Genomic DNA, 18947 nt, shown 5'->3' with positions numbered 1-18947 from the left:
TACACTTATTACAACACTGCTGCATCATTTGCAATCCTCTGAGAAAAAAGTCTTTCCTTTGTTGCACAAACCAGTCCTCAGCTGTAGATATGACTTCATCATCTGTGGTAAATTTTGTTCCTTTCAAGTGTCGCTTTAAATTTGGGAAAAGGAAGTAGTCAGATGGAACCAGGTATGGCAAATGGGGTGGGTGAGGCAGACATTGAAAGCCCAAGTTGTGTATTGTTTGTTGGGTTTTATGAGCAGTGTGAGCAGTGGCTCTATTCAGTTTCCCGAGGCATTTTTCCTTCAGTATCTCCTTCAATTCCTTCGGAGCTGTTGAATAAACTGTTGCTACAACAGTTTTACCTTTTTTTAAGGTACTTGGTAAGGATTACACCATGCATATCTCAAAAGACAATGGCAAGAACCTTTTCTGTTAACTTTTGGGTTTGGAACTTCTTTGGCCATGGAGAACCTTTGTATCTCCACTTGACTGACTACTGTTTGGTCTCTGTGCTATAGTGATGAAGCCATGTTTCTTCAACAGTCACAATATGGACTAAAACATTTGCACCTTATTTCTCAAAATGACCTCACACTCTGGTTTGGTCAGCATTAAAACATTTCAGGACTCACTTTGCTGAGAGCTTCTGCATGTCATGTCAAGATGTTGGTGGATAATGACCCAAACTCATTCCATGGATATTCCCAGAGTCCCTGCAATGTTTTTGGCTGGTATTCATCTATCCTCAAGGATCATGGCATGCGCTGCATCAGTGTTTTCGGGTGTGATTGCTGTGGAAGTGTTCCAAGACCTGGGACCATTTGTTGTCTCGGGATGCCCAGTTTTAAACTTCACCACCCATCTCGTAACTGTTGGATATGTGGGGTACAATTCCCTAAAGTCTCACACAAAGTTTGGTGAATCTCAGTTACGAACTTTTCTTGCAGCATGAAAAAAACTGATGACGGCTCACACCTCTGTGTCTTTGAATTTCTTCAAAACCTCACATCTTCATATATATCCTAAAAGAAAAAGAACAAATCACTACAATTTGATGAAACATGAATGGTTTAAAGATATGTTCTTTCTTGTGGTTATATCAGTTGCCTTAATATCATAAATTAAAGATGCCAAGAAATTACAACTTGTCAAGGATGAAACCAAGAATATAATTTCTTGGCATATTTCATTTATACTATAACCAAGTGAAAAAATCTCTCAACATCTATCTCTAATCCACAGTATTTTAGTAATAAGATGCAACACCTTTTGACTACTTGTATATAGAAATATGACTTCATTACTTCAACCTTAGTATCACTTCTGGGTCTGGCTTCCACTGATGAGAGCTCAACAAAGTTCATTCCTCTCTCCTATGATCCCAACAACTCAGTTGCTATTTAAATAAATTTTGTTGTCTCAATATTTTATCAAAAACGTGTAAAAGATTTTAATAAATTAGTTAATTATTCTGAAGCAATTTTATATAAATTATTAGCATACTATCATGTCCAAAAGTCCTTATAAGGACTGGCTTAAATGGGCGAAGCAATGAAAAAGTGCCCCCGTAGCGCAATTGGAAGAACAATGGTACATTGCACCCTTCGATTGGAATAGGCCTAAGTTCGATTCTCGTTACGACAGGAGGAATCTTTATCTGGACAATTTCAATCGAAGGTGAGTTAGCCGATCTCATACGGAGGTAGCAGGGTTTTTTCTCCCAGAAACTCACGTTTTTCATCCCGCATACAGACAAATCGGCCCTTCAGAACACATGCAATTTACAGACAAAAAATACCAGTTGTGGCGGAGGTAGGCGGTAGATGGAGATGATTCGTAGTAGAGGTTCGGTGTAGTAGTTGAAACAGTTGTAGGTGTCCTCCTGCAATGAGTCTTCGGACTCCTTGGAGGTGTCACGAATAATAATAATAATAATAATAATAAAGGTTGAAACCGGTCTGGGTAGTGGCCCTTCCCATAATGCACAGCATTATACATGTCCATAAGGCTATGTGCATTGTATTATGGGACACTAAGGCAATTAATGTGAAGTCATTAGCCTCTATGTACAAGTAGCCCAGTCGTGGAGATACTTCATGTGCAAACTTTGTTTCCTTACACTTGAATAAAGGATGAAACCAAGAATATAATTTCTGGCATCTTTAATTTATAGTATCAGAAAGTGGAAAAAATTTTCAACATTACCTTAATATCATTTTTGTTCTAGGTCTTTATCAGAACGTTTCAGTCCCCCCATCATAGTGAGGCAAGGAATAAAATCAAAAATTGAATGTTATTTAGGTGAAGATCACTTTGAATTCCAGAATTGGTAAAGGAACTAGAGAAGCAACACTAGCTTCAAGAACAACAGGAAACTGAAGCAATGAAATAAAGCTATGAACATTGCATTTATAGATTTATAAAAGGCATTCAATAATGTACAATGGAAAAAGCTTTTTCAAATAATGAAGGAAACTGGAACACACTGGAGAGATAGAAAATAATTAAGAAATTGTGTACCAACCAGAAAATAAAGATACAAATACAGGAAAATGATTTTTTTTTAATATTTTATTTTTTATGGTACAAAGACATCAAAGGTCATTACTGTGCCAGGACACAGGTCACAGCAGCACATATGGTATTGTAATTTTAACACTGTGTTCCTGATGATGTCTCTGTGACAGAGACAAAATACTGACATAATTAAACCTGCTGTTTAATTATTTCTCTCTGTACTGTGGTTGCATTATAAGATTACATTTATTCTGCTGGAGCAGGTGGACAATTTGAGAAAGGTTGTTGCTAATATCTCTATCTACAAGATTGAATGGTAGAACTGAAAAAGGGAATTCAACCCGAACATTGAAGTCTCTAAGGAAAACAATCTCAATGCTTGGGTATTTGAATTGTAAATAATCAAGCTTCAAAGACAAATAATGAAAAAGGTCAAACTAATCACTACTCTGGGATGCAACACAGACAGCAAATGAATGCAATTAAATGGGAAAAGGAAATTTTGAACCAGCAGACTGTAAAGAGAGGATTCAAGATTTCTCATTCTCTGACATGGGATGTTGAATTTTAACAAATGCATGGGTTCTTGTAGAAGAAAGAATCATGAAAAGTATAGTTTGAAAAGTTCAAATGGATAACAGTGGCCAAGAACACCAGTTGAAGTTCTGTTAAAGATAATAGGTTAGATTTAAATGTTAATAAACGGTTGTGCACATTATCTATCATTTTTTAATGGATTTTTGTTACATTTTTTTTTGTGATTTTGAAATTGTTTTTTTTTTTTTAATCTGCATGTTATTGGCATTATTCATAATGACTTGCATTGTTGATTTGTGTTGAGGAGTTAAAAAGTAGAGGCATGTAGTGTGAGTGAAAAACTCATAGGCATGCTTCCTACACACACAAAGTACTCAGTTTTTGATCTATTGCATTTCTTTCTCCTGTGTATCACTGTCCTTGGACTCTCTTCCAGGCATGACATGGCAGCTAGATTATCTGTAAAATGATTGGGAAGCCTCCTGGTAACTTGACAAAAAAGGATCTACTAACCTGTCATGCCATGGAGACTAACTGTTTTGTAGTACAAACTGGAAAATATGCGGAATGCTATCATATGAGTTACTATATTCAGAGAGAGAGAGCGACTAATTCCAGAAGGAACAATATGACAAAAAAATGTGAATTACAATGTGAATCACAGCCAACATGCAAAAGGATGAATTTATATTGTTACTTTATCTTTTCATATAAAATAATTCATATTATAAAACACTTTGATCATTTTATTTTATTAAGAAAAAAAAAACTTCAATTACAAAATAAAAATTATTATATGAAAAACACCAAATATATGATGCCGTTAATCAACACTGACAGGAACTCACATGTGTATTATTAAAATAGATACCACAGGATAGGCTGGAAGAAGGCCACTCTAATATACCGCAGCAAATACAAGCATGAAAGACTATTCCTCAAATCTGTCTCAGCTCTGAAAACCTTTGCTAACCTCAACAAATTTAGGAAGCATACATTTTAAGATTGTCAGCGCAACGGCCAAGACAACTCAATTTAACCCACTAGGGGGTACCATTTAGGACTCTAGGCTCAACTTCTGTTGCATTTATTCAGCCTCATTTGCATACATATATTGTTTTTTGTGATCCCCGATGATGGCAATTAAAGTTTTTTATAATTAATATTCTAGTATACAGAAAAATTAAAAGCTATGTGTAACCAACATATAAGCTTATCTGCAAAACAGATACCATCAAAGAGAAGACCATGATGCTTGTGATGTGATGTGCAATATATAGCCTCACTAAGACACATCAACCTCCACCTTCTCGTGATGTGGCCTGTTTCTACTAAAGGGGCTCATGACAGTGAGTATTCCCACTGTGAAGGGATACCTTCTTAGCTAGAGTAAATGCTAACTAGTCCTAGATGGTAATTACTTTCACCACCCAGTGAAATACCACCACATTGCAATTGGGGGTCTGAGTGATTACCATCATGTTTGGTTCCTAGAGAAAAGGACTGAAAGGGTTTGATACTAAGATAGAAGGGGGAAAAAAATCAAAGAAAGATGATGTCTGGATTGATTCAGTCAGAAATGCCTTAGAAGACCAAAATGTTAGATTTTACAGTATTGGAATGCTGGCAAGTAATAGACTAATTTGGAGGAAAATTGTTGATTGAAGATTAATAATAATAATAATAATAATACTAAACATATCAAATTTCTGGCATATATCCTCAGGGGGGATACAGGAGATTAGTAATAATGTAAACTTAATCGTGCAGTAGTACTGTCATACTAGCCTGTACTTGACAGCAAATATCAAGTAAATTAATATGCACTCTAACGAAGCTTGATCCATGTATATAAATCCAAGCATCACTCAACCCTTCCAAAGGTACATATGATACTATATGAAAAAGAGAGAGAGAGAGAGATATAGAATTGTCAACTCTTAAAAAGGGATATACTACTCAGCAAAAAGTACACACCAAAACACAACATTTATCATGGCCATTATTAATTTCATTATTGTAATGAACTTTAGTTACTGCTGATAGTGTATATACTTGTACAGAGCCTAAAATGCATTCTTTAAAATAAAACAAAAGCACCCCCCCAACAGTGCCTATTAATCACTTTATGAAATTTCTGTATACAACACTAATCCAAGCTATTTGCTACCCCCCCCCCCTCTGCATGCTTTCCTTCCACAAACACAATGTGACGAAATAGTATGCTGGGACAACACTACAATTCATATAAATCTTAACTGCATATACATGATTCTCATGTGTATGCACACAGAAGCACACAAACACACACACCAATAGCAGACAAGGAAGGATTAGCTCTGAAGCATTTTTTGCTCTCTCTCTCTCTCTCTCTCTCTCTCTCTCTCTAATCATTTTCCATCCTTTCAATGTATGAAGGAAGCCAGAACTATATGTAGTCCCATCAAATTTATGCACACTATTTTCCACAAATGATGTCATAATCACACTTGCATTCCAGTGCTGAGATTACCCAGAAATGATGCATAGGTCACTGAAAAGAACACTTCTTTCGAAGTTCTCTACATGCCGTATATATAAAGATAGCTTATATAAAGATGTAGAGAACACCATAAGTACAGGGTGTTCGGGATAAATTTGACATATTTATAATTAATTATATTTTTCCGTAAGTTACATGTATTAACACACACTTCTCTTCATTTAAAAGTTTGGACCCTTCTTCATTCATATACAAGATGTCAGAAAGGATGGATAGCTGGAACCCACCTGAATCATGGAAGAGAATAACTTGTATCATGATGATTCGTGCCCGCCATCAAAATAAGGATATTACGACTGCTGCCCAATGCTCCCTGAATACAGTAAAAACAATCAGGCATGAACTAGAGACTTGCAATGGTGACTACGAGGATGTAGCAAGAAGAAAGATCCCTAGCAGACGATCTGATTGCGTTCGTACAGCAGAATTCCTCGCAAATCTGCAGGAACAGGTGTTGAAGAACCCTGGCATTGGAATTCGGGCTTTGTTCGTGGAGTTGCTAACTGTAGTCAAGCCCTGGATAACAAGGGTAGCCAATGGTAGGCCGTATGTATGGCAGCAGGATTCGGCCCCTTGCCACACCTCTGGGAAAAGTCAAAAATGGTTGTCTGAAAATTTCTACAACTTCACCAGTCCAAATGTTTGGCCTCCAAACTCCCCAGACCTTAACCCCATAGATTATTTTGTATGGGGCGCAGTTGAAAAAGACACCAATCGCACTTCCAGTAATACAAAAGCCCAGTTAATGGATAAAATTAAAACAGTTTTTGCGGCCCTTCCCAGGGAGACTGTAGCATCAGCTTGTTCGAGGTTCCGAAGCAGAATTGAAGCTGTGATCGATGCTAATGGTGGTTATTTTGAGTAAATCTTGTTGATAGTATTGTAATTAACTCTGCCTGTAATGTTTTTTTGTCAATTCATTAAATTTAATAGATACAAAGAAGATTTTCTTTTTCCTTACGAAACTGTCAAATTTATCCCGAACACCCTGTATATCTGGTTGCTTTTCTATAATAAAGATGCCCAATGCTTATTTCAATATAGTATATATGCATAAGCATGCCAGCATGATAAATTTCCTACTTCCTAATACCACATAATACACTAAATCCAATTTGCTTACAAAATATAGTAAATCAACAAAATTAGGTGGGATAATTAATGCTTTACACAATTACCTGGCAATCGGAAGAATGCAAAATCAAAAATATAAGTTATTTCCCATGCATTGAAAGAAATTGGTAAATTAAAGAGGTATGAACATGGTTCTAAGAACAATTGATCAGCTATAGGAGATAAAATTAAACTACTTACTTCTGCTTTCAAAGCTTCTTCGGTTTTACCAACCCATGCCACTTCAGGATGTGTATATATAACAGATGGCACACAGTTATAGTCAATATGTACTGGACCACCTGCTATGCCTTCTACACATACTATGCCTGAAAAATTCATTAAATATTAATAATTAAATGACAACTACAAAATAAATAACTGGATAATCATTACTTTATATATCCATTTGGTTTATTTAGTACAAGTATCTAGGACATCCTTAATGTTAAACTTAATTATGGAATGATCTCTGTAAACACATAGACATAAGGAATTTAATAATTTTAATTAATGCATATATTTTAATCTGAAACTAAGAGATCAGTAAACAAGCAATTCAAAACGTTGAGCAGCAAAAATATGCCCTAAAACAACACCATAGAACAAATGGAAATCTATGTGTATATACAAATTTTTTCTCCATAAAAACATATATACTGTATATATATGGAAAAGCCAAACCATAAGAAGTTGGTCAGCCTATAGCACATTAAATACCATGGGTGGGCAAGAAGGAACTTATTGACATTTAACTTGAAGTGTAGTGGATTGTATTATTAGGGGCAGCAGTGGAAGAGATAAATGAAGAGAAGAAGGAATTTATTCTGTGGGCATCGAGTTGAACTGCAAAGGAGTGTTGATTAGTTGCTGAATGCAGTGAATGGATTCGACAGTATGTATGGAAATTATTGATGTGAAATCTGATGAACAGTAGCCATAATATTTTGTAGAAGATGCAAGCAGCAAAAACCGAACACCTGTGCAAAGTGAAGTATATCAATGAAAGAGGGATCATTAATCAATCTAACTGCCCTTTTCTGTACAGAACCCAGTATTTTCAGAGAGTTCTTAGTGGCACCACTCTAGATGTGGTGCAACTAAGTGTGATTTGGTGATATTCAACTGTTGGGCAAATTTATAATAAAGGCCTAGCAAAGATATCACAACTGTTTGCTTTCTTCAGTGTCAATTCCGATTTTCTGTAAGGCACATAAAATGAATTCAATCGAGATTTGCAGTGATTTTCACTATTAGTTAGAAGCTGTCTGGAGTTAAAGTAACTAGGGTGAAAGAGAAAACCTCACTGCCAGATGAAGAGGAGGCAATGTTTGTAATATATCTGTAAAAGAAAGTTAAGGTTAGAGTATTCCCAAGAAGATAAATCCCATCTTGAATGGAGATTTGGGTGTTGTCAAAATTAAGACTGGAAGTAAAGGGATCTTTTTTTTTGTGGAAAATAAAGCAGAGACATGCTTTGCTAACAATGAATTGACAAAGTTACCCAAACCTCATTCATGTTTTGGAGAAGGAAATTTAAGGTAGTAGAGGTTAAGGTTCTCGTGATTTGCACATTGCAAAGTTTGTCAAATGAAAAAGAGAAGTACAACATTCTATCATCAGCAAAACTGTGTAGTGGATTATTGGTCATCTGGAGATCATTTATATATACAAGGAAGAGAATGGACAAAAAGTAATGCATGGGAACCCTAGCATTACTTGTATAGATAGAAGGAACCATCCATCACATGAAGTGAATGGCCAGTCAAAAAAGATAGCAACCCAAATGCAGCAGTTGGGAGGAAAGTGGGTTGTAATTGTAGATCAAATGATGGGAGTTTACTCAATTGACCTTTGTACAAGTCTTTGCAAATCTCAACAACTTGAGATTTTTTTCATGGTATTTATCCAGAGGATGACTAAGTGAGCTGATCCCCTGCTGACAGTGATGGAATCCATATTGGCAGTCATTTGTTATTCGAAAACCTTCAAGGTAACATAGGAAAGTGTTAACGATTTTTTCCATTACTTTAGAAAGAACTCGGGTAAAAGAAATTGTACAGTAGTTTGAAGGTAAAGATTTGTTAGTCTTCTTAGGAAAGGGCTGTGTGAGCTAATTTCCAGAACTGCAGGATGAATACCAGTGAAATAAGAGAATGTAAAAATGCAACAGAGATGGAGTCAACTTTGGAGTACAAACCATCAGAACAATCAAAAGAATGTCAAATCAAGGTCAGGACACTTTTTGGCATCCAATTTGGAAAAAAAATTTCTGATCTCTTTCTGATGAAAAGTCAAATTTGAGCTTTGAATGTTTGGAATGGTTAGGAGGAGAGGAAGAATTTACCAAGATTATCCATGCAAAAATTGAAGGAGAAATAGGAATCCAGGATGTTGGCTTTTCTGTGGGTGATGATGCAACAGAACTACCTGAATGTAACAGAGGTGAGAATATATTAGTAATGTACAGAAGTCACAGCCAATAGCTTTGGCTAAAGACTAGAAGGCATGGTGGTCATTTGGACAGGATGAAGATTTCTTGCTTTTAGCTCTCTCAAAATCAGTTTTTGATTTGTTGCCAGTTTTCTTGCAAATATGTTGAGATTTGTTACAAGTGGTAAAGGAAGATGGAGTTTTGGATGCAAGCCAATTATAGTATGCTTGATTCTTTCCAATAAGAATTATTTTGATATGTTCAGAACACAGATTTAGGTCAGATGGCCAGAAACAGTAACTAAGAAAAATGAGATAGCGAAACTGCATAGATCATATCACTTGGCTTTCTTATAATCATACAATGAATGCATAGATGTGAGTGGTTGTGTATATATTGCTGCATTAGTGGGATGGGATGGAGGGGAAAGAAATTTGTACTAGTGTGGTCTGAATTATGTAGAGCAGTGTTTCTCAACCTGTGGTCCGCGACGATGGGACAGGTGGTCCGCAGCAGACTTAAATTAATTAAATAAATATTTTTTTTAAATTATCCAAACAAATTAAAATTGAATAATAAGTAAAAATTATTGAAATCAAATGGATACTTAAAGAAAAAACAACAAATAGTGTCAGAATATGCAAAGGCGGAAGCAATAAAATTATATCATTATTCACTTCACCCCTCTTTTATTACTCGTCATTCTGGGACTACAATAATTTGTAGCAGCAGAATGACGAATAATAAGAGGAGTGAAGTGGAACAACAATATAGTTTCATTGCTTCGGCCTTCCCTTGCTGTTTTGTCAGATTTGAAGTCAACATGTGTTATCCATATTGCAACCAATTGCTTGTTGTTTATTGATTTTTATTACTGAAGGTTTTCCTCCTTCAACCAAGGCTCAGTATACCTTCAGAAGTGCTAAATGATACTTGGACAAAGTGTGTCCTGAGTTAACCCCAGTATTTATATATTTTTTGGAAATGTTTTTTAATAATGGAAAAGTGTCTTAGAACTAGGAATTTGAAAAGAAGAGCAAACAAAATAGGTGATGCTAACCTTAATTGTGATATACATGTTGTAACGGCGAGTAAATCTGATACTATTAAAGTAGAAGAAATAAGCAGTTCAAAGAAAAAAATACAGTAGGAAATATGACAGTTCATATTTGGAATTCAGGTTTACTTGTGTGGAGATGAAAGTGAACAGAAACCTCAATGTGTTTTGTGTTATGAAGGGTTGTCGAACAAGCGCATGAAACCTGCAAAACATTTAGAAACTAAACATTGTGATGTGAAAAAAAAAAAAAAAGCCAATTTCAGCAATGCTTAGCAACATTAAATCATGGGAAACATGTAGTTTTTGGTTTGCACATAGCGAAAACAGGGAAACCTCATTCTATCAGGGAAAATTTACTACTTCCAGCTATAAAAGATGTGTAAAACCTATGTTTGGCAACAAGTTACTAAAAGATGTTGATTTGACTCCTCTTTCAATGACACTGTAGGTGCAGAATTAATGATATGCAGGTGACGTAGAATCTCATTAATCGAAAGAATTAAGAAGAGCCCTTATTATGCCTTACAAATAGATGAGACTACTGATGTTACAGATGATGCGCAATTAATATGCTACGTAAGATATGCGCATGATAACAACATTCATGGCAATATTCTGTTTTGTAAATCACACTCTCAATAATTACATAATACACAAAGGGATCCAGTGGGAAAAATGCATGGGCTTCTGTTCGGATGGAGTTCGCACCCTTACAAGCAGGCATAGTTGGGGTAGTTTCTATAGTCAAGGAAGTGGCTCCGGATATGAATCAGGTATATTGTTTCATACATAGGAAAAGGTTGGCCTCCAAAGGAATGCCACCAGAATTTAAAACAGTGCTATACAATGCTGCAAAAGCTAATTAATTTTATTAAGGCTTGACCGCTAAATAACAGGTTATTTTCAGTATTCTGCGATGAAATGGACAGTGAATATATATAAGCTTTGCTTCATTCTGAAATTTGCTGGATTTCCAGGGGAAAAGTACTAACAAGCTTATTTCAAATAAGGCACGAAGTTTTAATGTTTGTAAGTGAACATAATTCTAATTTTGCATCACTCCTTGTTGACGAAGCATGGTTATCGACACTATCCTATATTTAAGACATTTTTTTCGAAATTAAATGAACTAAATCTCTCCCTTCAGGGAAATTCTTTAACTGTTCTTGATGCCTACAACAAAATAAAGGCATTCGAGAGAAAAAAAAAACTGGGTGGATAATTTTCCACCTTTTCCAACATTGGAATCCTTTTTAGTGGAAAATTATCTTTTCGTTGATTCGAAGTTTCTGGAAAGGGTTTGTGACCACCTCAAAACTCTAAAACACAATTTTGAAACATATTTTCTGAATAACTTTTATAAGAAATTTCTGTGGGTTCGAGATCTATTTCAGGCTTATAGTCATGAGAATGACCTTTCGTTATTGAAAAAAGAACAGTTAACTGAGCTTTCAAGTGACAGTGGGCTTAAAATGCAATTCAGTGATCTTGGTTTGGCTCGATTCTGGATCTCTCTTTCAGTGAGAAGTGAATTTCCCGAATTATCTGAAGCAGCACTGAAAATCACGTAACTTGCTATAATCTATCTTTGTGAGAAAGGATTTTCATCGCTCCTTGAAATAAAAACAAAATACAGAAATCGTCTTAGTGTGTGTACCAATCTTCAACTGAAGTTGATCAATACTGAGCCAGATATCCAACAACTCTGCAAAGGCCGAGAAGCTGAACCATCTCATTACTACTTACTTTTAATTATATCATATTATTAATTTGGACTACAGTTCCGATTATTCTCGTCACTGGTTTTAAAATTAATCCATTTCCAAAATCGGGGATGAAATGAAAGTTACGCAAAGTGACGTCACAGTAAGGCTCAGCTCTGTTGGTTAAGGAGATAGCTGCCTGTGTTCTGTTTAGCGAAGTTCCGTATTTCGTACGGTCGCTAGCGGGAATATGCGGCCGAGCACACCGAATCTGTCGCATGCAGACAACAACATCCGTATAGTCATGGACTGTACAGATACACACATCACAACGTAACGAATAAGCAGCACATAGGACGGATATAAATAAAACCACCACATGAGTAATGAATCTGCCAGATTTACGACAATCACTGTTGTGTCTCTGGATAAATAAAACAGGACGGATATAATTAAAACTACCACCATCATAACATGATTAGTACAAATCACATGCGTACGGTATATACGGCATACGGTTGCTGGCAGGAAACGTGCCCGACCACGGAGATGGCACTTTACGACTGACTTGGTGGGTTGGACTGTTTATAGATATTGGGAATAATCTCATATAACAGGATATCTTAAATTTTTTTTGCTGGTCATAGAAAACTCCTCAGGAAATAAGGCGATTCGTATTGGCCAGAGGTGTGTGTGTGGATGGAGGGCATTAATGGCTTTGGGATGTTCTGAGTAAAATTTTTGGGTATATGCAGGGGATGGTTTGGACAGGACAAGGGATGTCATCCATGATGGAATCCATGGATGTCAAATTCGTATTCAGTATTATGATGAATGGAATAAGATAAGAACAACATTTTTCCCTCATCTCACAATGCACTTAGCTAATGGAACAGTTTACATGTCACAGGTCGAATCAGAGAGTGGGTGAAGATAAAAGTTGCTGTGGGCTAGCTTCATGAGGGCAGATAAATGGGGATGACATATAAAATATAAAAGTTGCTGTGGGTAGATGAATGGGGATTAAAGATAAACATCGTTGTGGGCAGATAAATGAAGGTATCAGCAGGATGGCACTGACATTCCCGTTTCATTTGCCCATGGTACCAACGGCGCTAAAAATGTTGCTGTGGGATGAGCTTAATGAGTGTGGGCAGATGAATGGGGATGTCAGCAGGATGGAGCTGAAATACCTATTCATTTGCTCACAGCAAATTGGAAACTGATACCTTTATTTGTTTAATAAAAATTAAAACTTTGTTCAGTGATAATACACTTTTAATCATTCACTTCCAACTTTATTATGTAAAATGTTGTATATGTTGTAAATGTATATGTAAATGTTGATAATTCCCCACATACATTTTTAAAAAAATTACATAACTTTGTGGTCCATAGAATTATTTTAGGCATTTTACTGGTCCTTGGGCTTAGAAAGGTTGAGAAACATTGATGTAGAGGATAGACAGAGATAAACAACATTCACAGTGTACTTGAATGGGTCAGTAGTAAAAAGGATGAGGTATGGGGATGTTTACAGAGTGGTTGGAACTGACTAGTGTTCTGGTAGGCACATGAACTATTTGTGGATTGCTAGTGATAGTAAACATCTCAGCCCATCTACATGTCTGATTTGTGCAGCTGGAAGAGGAGAAACAGCTGGTAATGTGAACACACTGAAGGCACTAAGAAAAAAAGACTTCACTTAGGAAAGCTGGACTGAAGAAAATCAACATTTAAGGAAAGGAAATTTTTAAAAAAATTCGGAATAGTTGGTGTTGAAAAATATTGAATAGTTGGTGGCATTAAGAGAGTGGCAGAGGCAGCAAATGAATAGGAGAGATATTCAGTCAAAGAAGGTCAAAATCAGAAGGTTTACATTGAATAATATTTGAAAGCCAAGATAAGTAGTACTTAAGGAGGTTGAAATTTGAGTTTCTGTCAAAAAAAAATTGGTTAGGTTTTGCAGACTGGAGATGGAAACAAACACCACTGAGGAACCAAGACCAATACCATTTTTGGAACGAAGAATGTATATTTTTTAATGGATCTGCATGGTTCTGTGAGGTATGCAGACTGCAAGGATCACATATGCTACTTATGCAGCTTTTAAGTTCAAGGTTTTTCACAGTGGCTATTAGAAGAATTTGATTATGTATTAATATTCTCTTCTTTTTTTTTGTAGTTAATTGTCAATGCTTTATATTTTGTAAATCCTTTTGGGTAAGCAAGAGAATGAATGGAAACTTTGGAGGAGTCGAAGAACTGTTCAAACTTTGAAGTATGAAAATAGCTATTACACAGAACTGTCTTACTTTCTAATATTGCTATAGTTTTACAATATATTCGACTTAGTAGTATTAGAGCTGATAATATTTTGAACTAATTTTTATTTATCCATTGATGATAAATGGCATTCTTCACTGATGAAACTTGATTTGGAGAGTTTGCAAAATGGAAGAAATATTATCTTTCAAATATTCTTTCTATTCAATCAAAGCTGTAACACCTCTATTCCTTAAAGTATTAGTTACACTGACTTTATGGAATGGCTAGAGAAGCCAATTTGAATTTTTACATATGTACTGCCTTTATCGTGCATACGCAGATTTATAAAAACTACTGACAGAATGAAAAAGTTGGTCCTCTTTGGCAATTTAAATAGCAGAGTAGGAAATGATTGTCAGACATACAGAAATATTTGGAAAAATTTGGAGAAAAGAGCAAAGCTAATAATAATAGCAAATACCTGTTGTATTTTTGTTCAGGAAATGTGCTGGTTATTACTAACACACTGTTCCAACATAAAAATGCGCACAAATTCACATTAGTAGAAGAGGCAAAGAATAAGAAAAGTCTCACTGACTATGTTATTATTGATAGTGATGTTTTCTCACTGGTGCACAACACTTGTGTACAGAGTGTCAATTTTTTGGGAAAAACAACGTATACTGTTATATTAATTAAAATTTTTTAATTAATACTTCCTATAGTTCGGTAATGTGATATTACCATCTTCAGGAAACATAAAATTAATGATATGTGAAGGCAGGCACTAAACACTGAACAAACATGGCTGAAGACAACAACTGAAATCGGTCCTAGAGTCCTAAAAGGTGCCACCTAGTGGGCTAAATTGAGTAGTAGCCTTGGCTGTTGGGATGATGTTCTAAGAATGCAAGCGTCCCACATTTGGGGCAGTCTCATGCATCCAAATTTGTTGAGGTTTGGGGAGTTTTTATTAGAGCTGCGGCTGATTCCAGGAATAATCTCTCATATTTATACTTGCTGAGGTGTAGTAAGGTAGCTTTCTTCCAGCATATTTTGTGGCAAGTGTCCAAAGCATGGCCAGCAAGTCCTGAGTGGCTGTATTGGTGGAAACAGATATAATCCTTATGTTCAGACATCATGATATTACCTGTCCTGCCTGTTTGGCTGTAGTAAGACGGTTTGTAACTACAAAGGACCTGGTATACTCCAGGTAGGTCTAGAGGAAGTGGCTGGTCCTTGGGAGAGCAGATAGATGCCAATTTTTTTATATAGCTTATAACAAGTCGTCAAGTCATATTTTTTTAGGATTTTTGTTAGCTTTTCAGAAGTACCCTGAATATAAGGAATGGCGATAGATTTAGAGTAGTCCCTGTTATGGAGAGGGGTTGAGGTTAATTGGTTTTAATATTTTTTGGATTTTATGAAGGTTGTAGCCATTGGCTACAAAGGTGTTAAAAATATGGTTGAGTTCACTCGTAAGGGCATTGTTATCTGAACTGATTAATTTTGCCCTGTTATATAGGGTTTTTATAATCCTATATTGTTGGGGGGGGGGGGGGGTGATTGCTGGTGAATGTATCTACCTGTATGTGTAGGTTTTCTGTAAACAGAGAAAGCCAGGGATTCATCAGGCTGGCATGTAATCAGAGTGTTTAGGAAAGGGAGATTGTTATTGTTTTCTTTTTCCAAGGTAAACTGGATCCTGGAGTGTTAATTGTTTAAGTGTGATAAGAAGTTTGTGGAGTGAGTCCAAGTCATGTGGCCAAATAGCGGACACATTATCTACATAACGTAGCTAAACAGTGGTTTTAAGTGGAGCCAAATTTAAGGCTTTTTCTTCAAAGGTCTCCATAAAGAAGTTGGCCAGAGGTGAAGAGAGTGGAGAACCCATAGCTGTCCCCTCTACTTGTTTATAGAATTTTCCCAACCAAACGAAATAGCCTGAGTTCATGGTAAACTGAAATAGGGCCGAGATATCAGGAGGAAATTTGGCTTGGATGAGGTCCAAAGTATCTTTGAGTGGGACACTGGTGAATACGGAGACATCAAAACTGACCATTATATTAGTGTGTTGGAGTGAGAGGTTTTCTACACTGGCTTTAAAGTGGGCTGAATTTTTTATGTGTGAAGGTGTGTTGCAAGTATATTGTGTGAGCACTCTGTGCTCACACAATTGCTAAATATTTGCTAATTTGTATGTGGGGAATCAATGCCATCCACAATGGGATGTAATGGCACATTCTCTTTATGGATTTTTGGAAGTCCATATATTCTGGGGATCTAGAGTCAAAAGGTTTTAGTTTGTTAGTCACTTCCTTAGGCTGAGAAGTAACCTTCTTAAGGAGCCTATAGAGTGTTCTGATTTTGGAGATGGTGGGATCATATTCTATAGGGAGGTAAGTAGACCGATCGAATAGTAAAGAGGAAAGCTTAGTTGTGTAGTCAGTTTTGTTTAGAACTACAGTGGCATTTCCCTTATCCGCTTTAGTAATTATTATTTTATTGTTATTTTTTATTTCCTGTAGAGCATTGAATTCTTTCTTTAGATTGGTTGCTTTTTGGAGGTTTAGCTTGGATAAGAACAATGGCTACATCTAGTCTGATATTGTTGGCAATATGGTTGGGAATGTTGGGAATACCATGTTCTATCTGAAATCATTATTTTTTAAAAAGGGATTTTTTTTTTAGTGCTATAGTGAAGTTGTGGCCTAGTGAGAGTGTGCCGATTGCTTCAGGCTTCAAGGTAAGGGATGACAGGTTTATTACAGTGCTAAGAGGTAGTTGAGGTTTGCAAGGTGAGTTCTCTTATAAACTTTCAAATTTTTTGATGTGCCAACATCGTACTTTTTGGAATTCCTTTTCTGAACAATTAGAGATGTCGGAGAGGATCGTCCAAAGGTAATTGTTCAGCATGCCGGCAAGCTCTTCTTCTAGCGCATGAATAGCCTCGTTAGCATTAGCCAAGCGGGGGTAGCAGCAATTTGCTCCCGTAACAGAGGCTGTCTTACTATGGCCAAACAGGCAGGACAGATAATATCAGGATATCTGAACATAAGAATTATATCCGTTTCCACCAATACAGCCACTCAGGACTTGCTGACCATGCTTTGGATACCCACCACAAAATATGCTGGAAGAAAGCTACCTTATTACACCGCAGCAAGTATAAATATGAAAGATTATTCCTAGAATCAGCCTCAGCTCTAAAAAACTCCCCAAACCTCAACAAATTTGGATGCATGAGACTGCCCCAAATATGGGATGCTTGCATTCTTAGAACATCAGCCCAACAGCCAAGACTACTACCCAATTTAGCCCACTAGGCAGCACCTTTTACGACTCTAGGACTGACTTTAGTTGTTGTCTTCAGCCATATTTGTTCAGTGTTAGTGCCTGCGTGTACGTATCATTAATTTTATGTTCCTTGAAGATAGTAATGTAACATGACCAAAATATAGGAAGTATTAATTAATTTTTTTTTAATTAATATAATAGTATATGTTGTCTTTCCCAAAAAATTTAGTTATGTATCACCAACTGTATAAGTTTATCTAAGAAATAGTGTACAGAGTATTTGAATTTGGAAGTGATCACCATTTAGTCTTGAGCAGAATAAAATTACACATTGAAAAGAAGAACATGTAAGAAAGTTTTAAAGCAAATAAAAGTTCAGCAGCTCTCAGATGTGAACTGAAGACTAAAATACACAAACATTATTCAAGAAAAAAATGAAAGAATGTGAGAACAGGAACCAAACCTTGGAGATTCAGTGGCAAGCCCTGAAGAAAACATTGATTCAGCCAGAGAGGCATGTGGTGAGGTTATCAGTAAGGACAGAAAAATCAGAACGGCATGGCGGACACAGGAAGTTAAAGAGCCAGTGAAGGAAAAGAAGAAAGCATATCAAAAGTTCTTGACAAATACGAGGGTGGTCTAAAAAGTTCTCAGCTACGACCATAGATGGCAACACTATCAGCAAGATGTTTTTTTCTAAGTTGGTACATCTGTCATAAGCATCCATATGAAATTGCAAGGCATGCTATCAAGTAGTTTGTTTTATACAGCTGTCTGAAACAAAAGTTTTCTCTGTATCCCTTGAAATGGATGAAATTAAGTATCATGCGGTTATAAAATTCTTTGTCAAAAAAGGTTTGACAGCAAAAGAAACTCATTCGAAGTTCAAAAATGTTTATCGGCACTCTTCGTTTTTGACAATTAAGTAATGGGCTGCAGAGTTCAAATGTGGCTGTACCAGCCTTGAAGATGATCCACGTGAAGGACGTCCAAAAAGTGTAACGACACCAGAAATCATTGATCAAGTGCATGATATGGTATTGGATGACCGGCGAGTCGAAGTGCATGAAATTGCTGAGACTATAGGCATTTCAAAAGAATGTGTATTTTGCATGAAGAATTGTAAATGAAAAAGCTTTGCAAGAAAATCTCTGAACAATGTTTGGAGCGTTTTAACAAGAATAAGACTGATTTTGTGTATCGATTTATTACCATGGATGAGACTTGGATTCACTATTACACACCAGAATCCAAACAGCAGTGCTAAAGAAGACAAAATCGGTTCCATCAGCAGGAAAGGTCATGGCATCGGTGTTTTGGGATACTAAAGGCATTTTGTTTATTAATTATCTTGAAAAGGGTAAAACGATAACCGGTAAATATTATTCTGATCTTTTAACCAGACTAAACAAAAAAATTCGTGAGAAAAGACCCAGTTTGGAGAACTTTCATCAGGACAATGCAACTTCCCACAAAGGTGTTTTGGCAAT

General features: G+C 36.2%; 1 protein-coding gene across 1 annotated transcript in view; it reads right to left on the bottom strand.

Moving 5' to 3' along the window:
- LOC150100645 (dihydrolipoyl dehydrogenase, mitochondrial) overlaps positions 1 to 18947 on the bottom strand; it is a 233655-nt gene that overhangs the window by 50111 nt on the left and 164597 nt on the right. Inside the window, exon 11 of the mRNA XM_090402080.1 lies at positions 6897 to 7024. Within this exon, the coding sequence (XP_090258206.1) occupies positions 6897 to 7024 (128 nt within the window). The remainder of the gene's footprint in view (positions 1 to 6896; positions 7025 to 18947) is intronic.

The sequence above is a fragment of the Typopeltis vanoorti genome, chromosome 12 (genome assembly GCF_054136105.1).
Source record: "Typopeltis vanoorti isolate ZY-2024b chromosome 12, IOZ_Tvanoo_1.0, whole genome shotgun sequence".
NCBI lineage: Eukaryota > Metazoa > Arthropoda > Arachnida > Uropygi > Thelyphonidae > Typopeltis > Typopeltis vanoorti.
The sequence above is the reverse complement of the archived record's forward strand: the minus strand, read 5'-3'. Positions and strand labels throughout refer to the sequence as shown.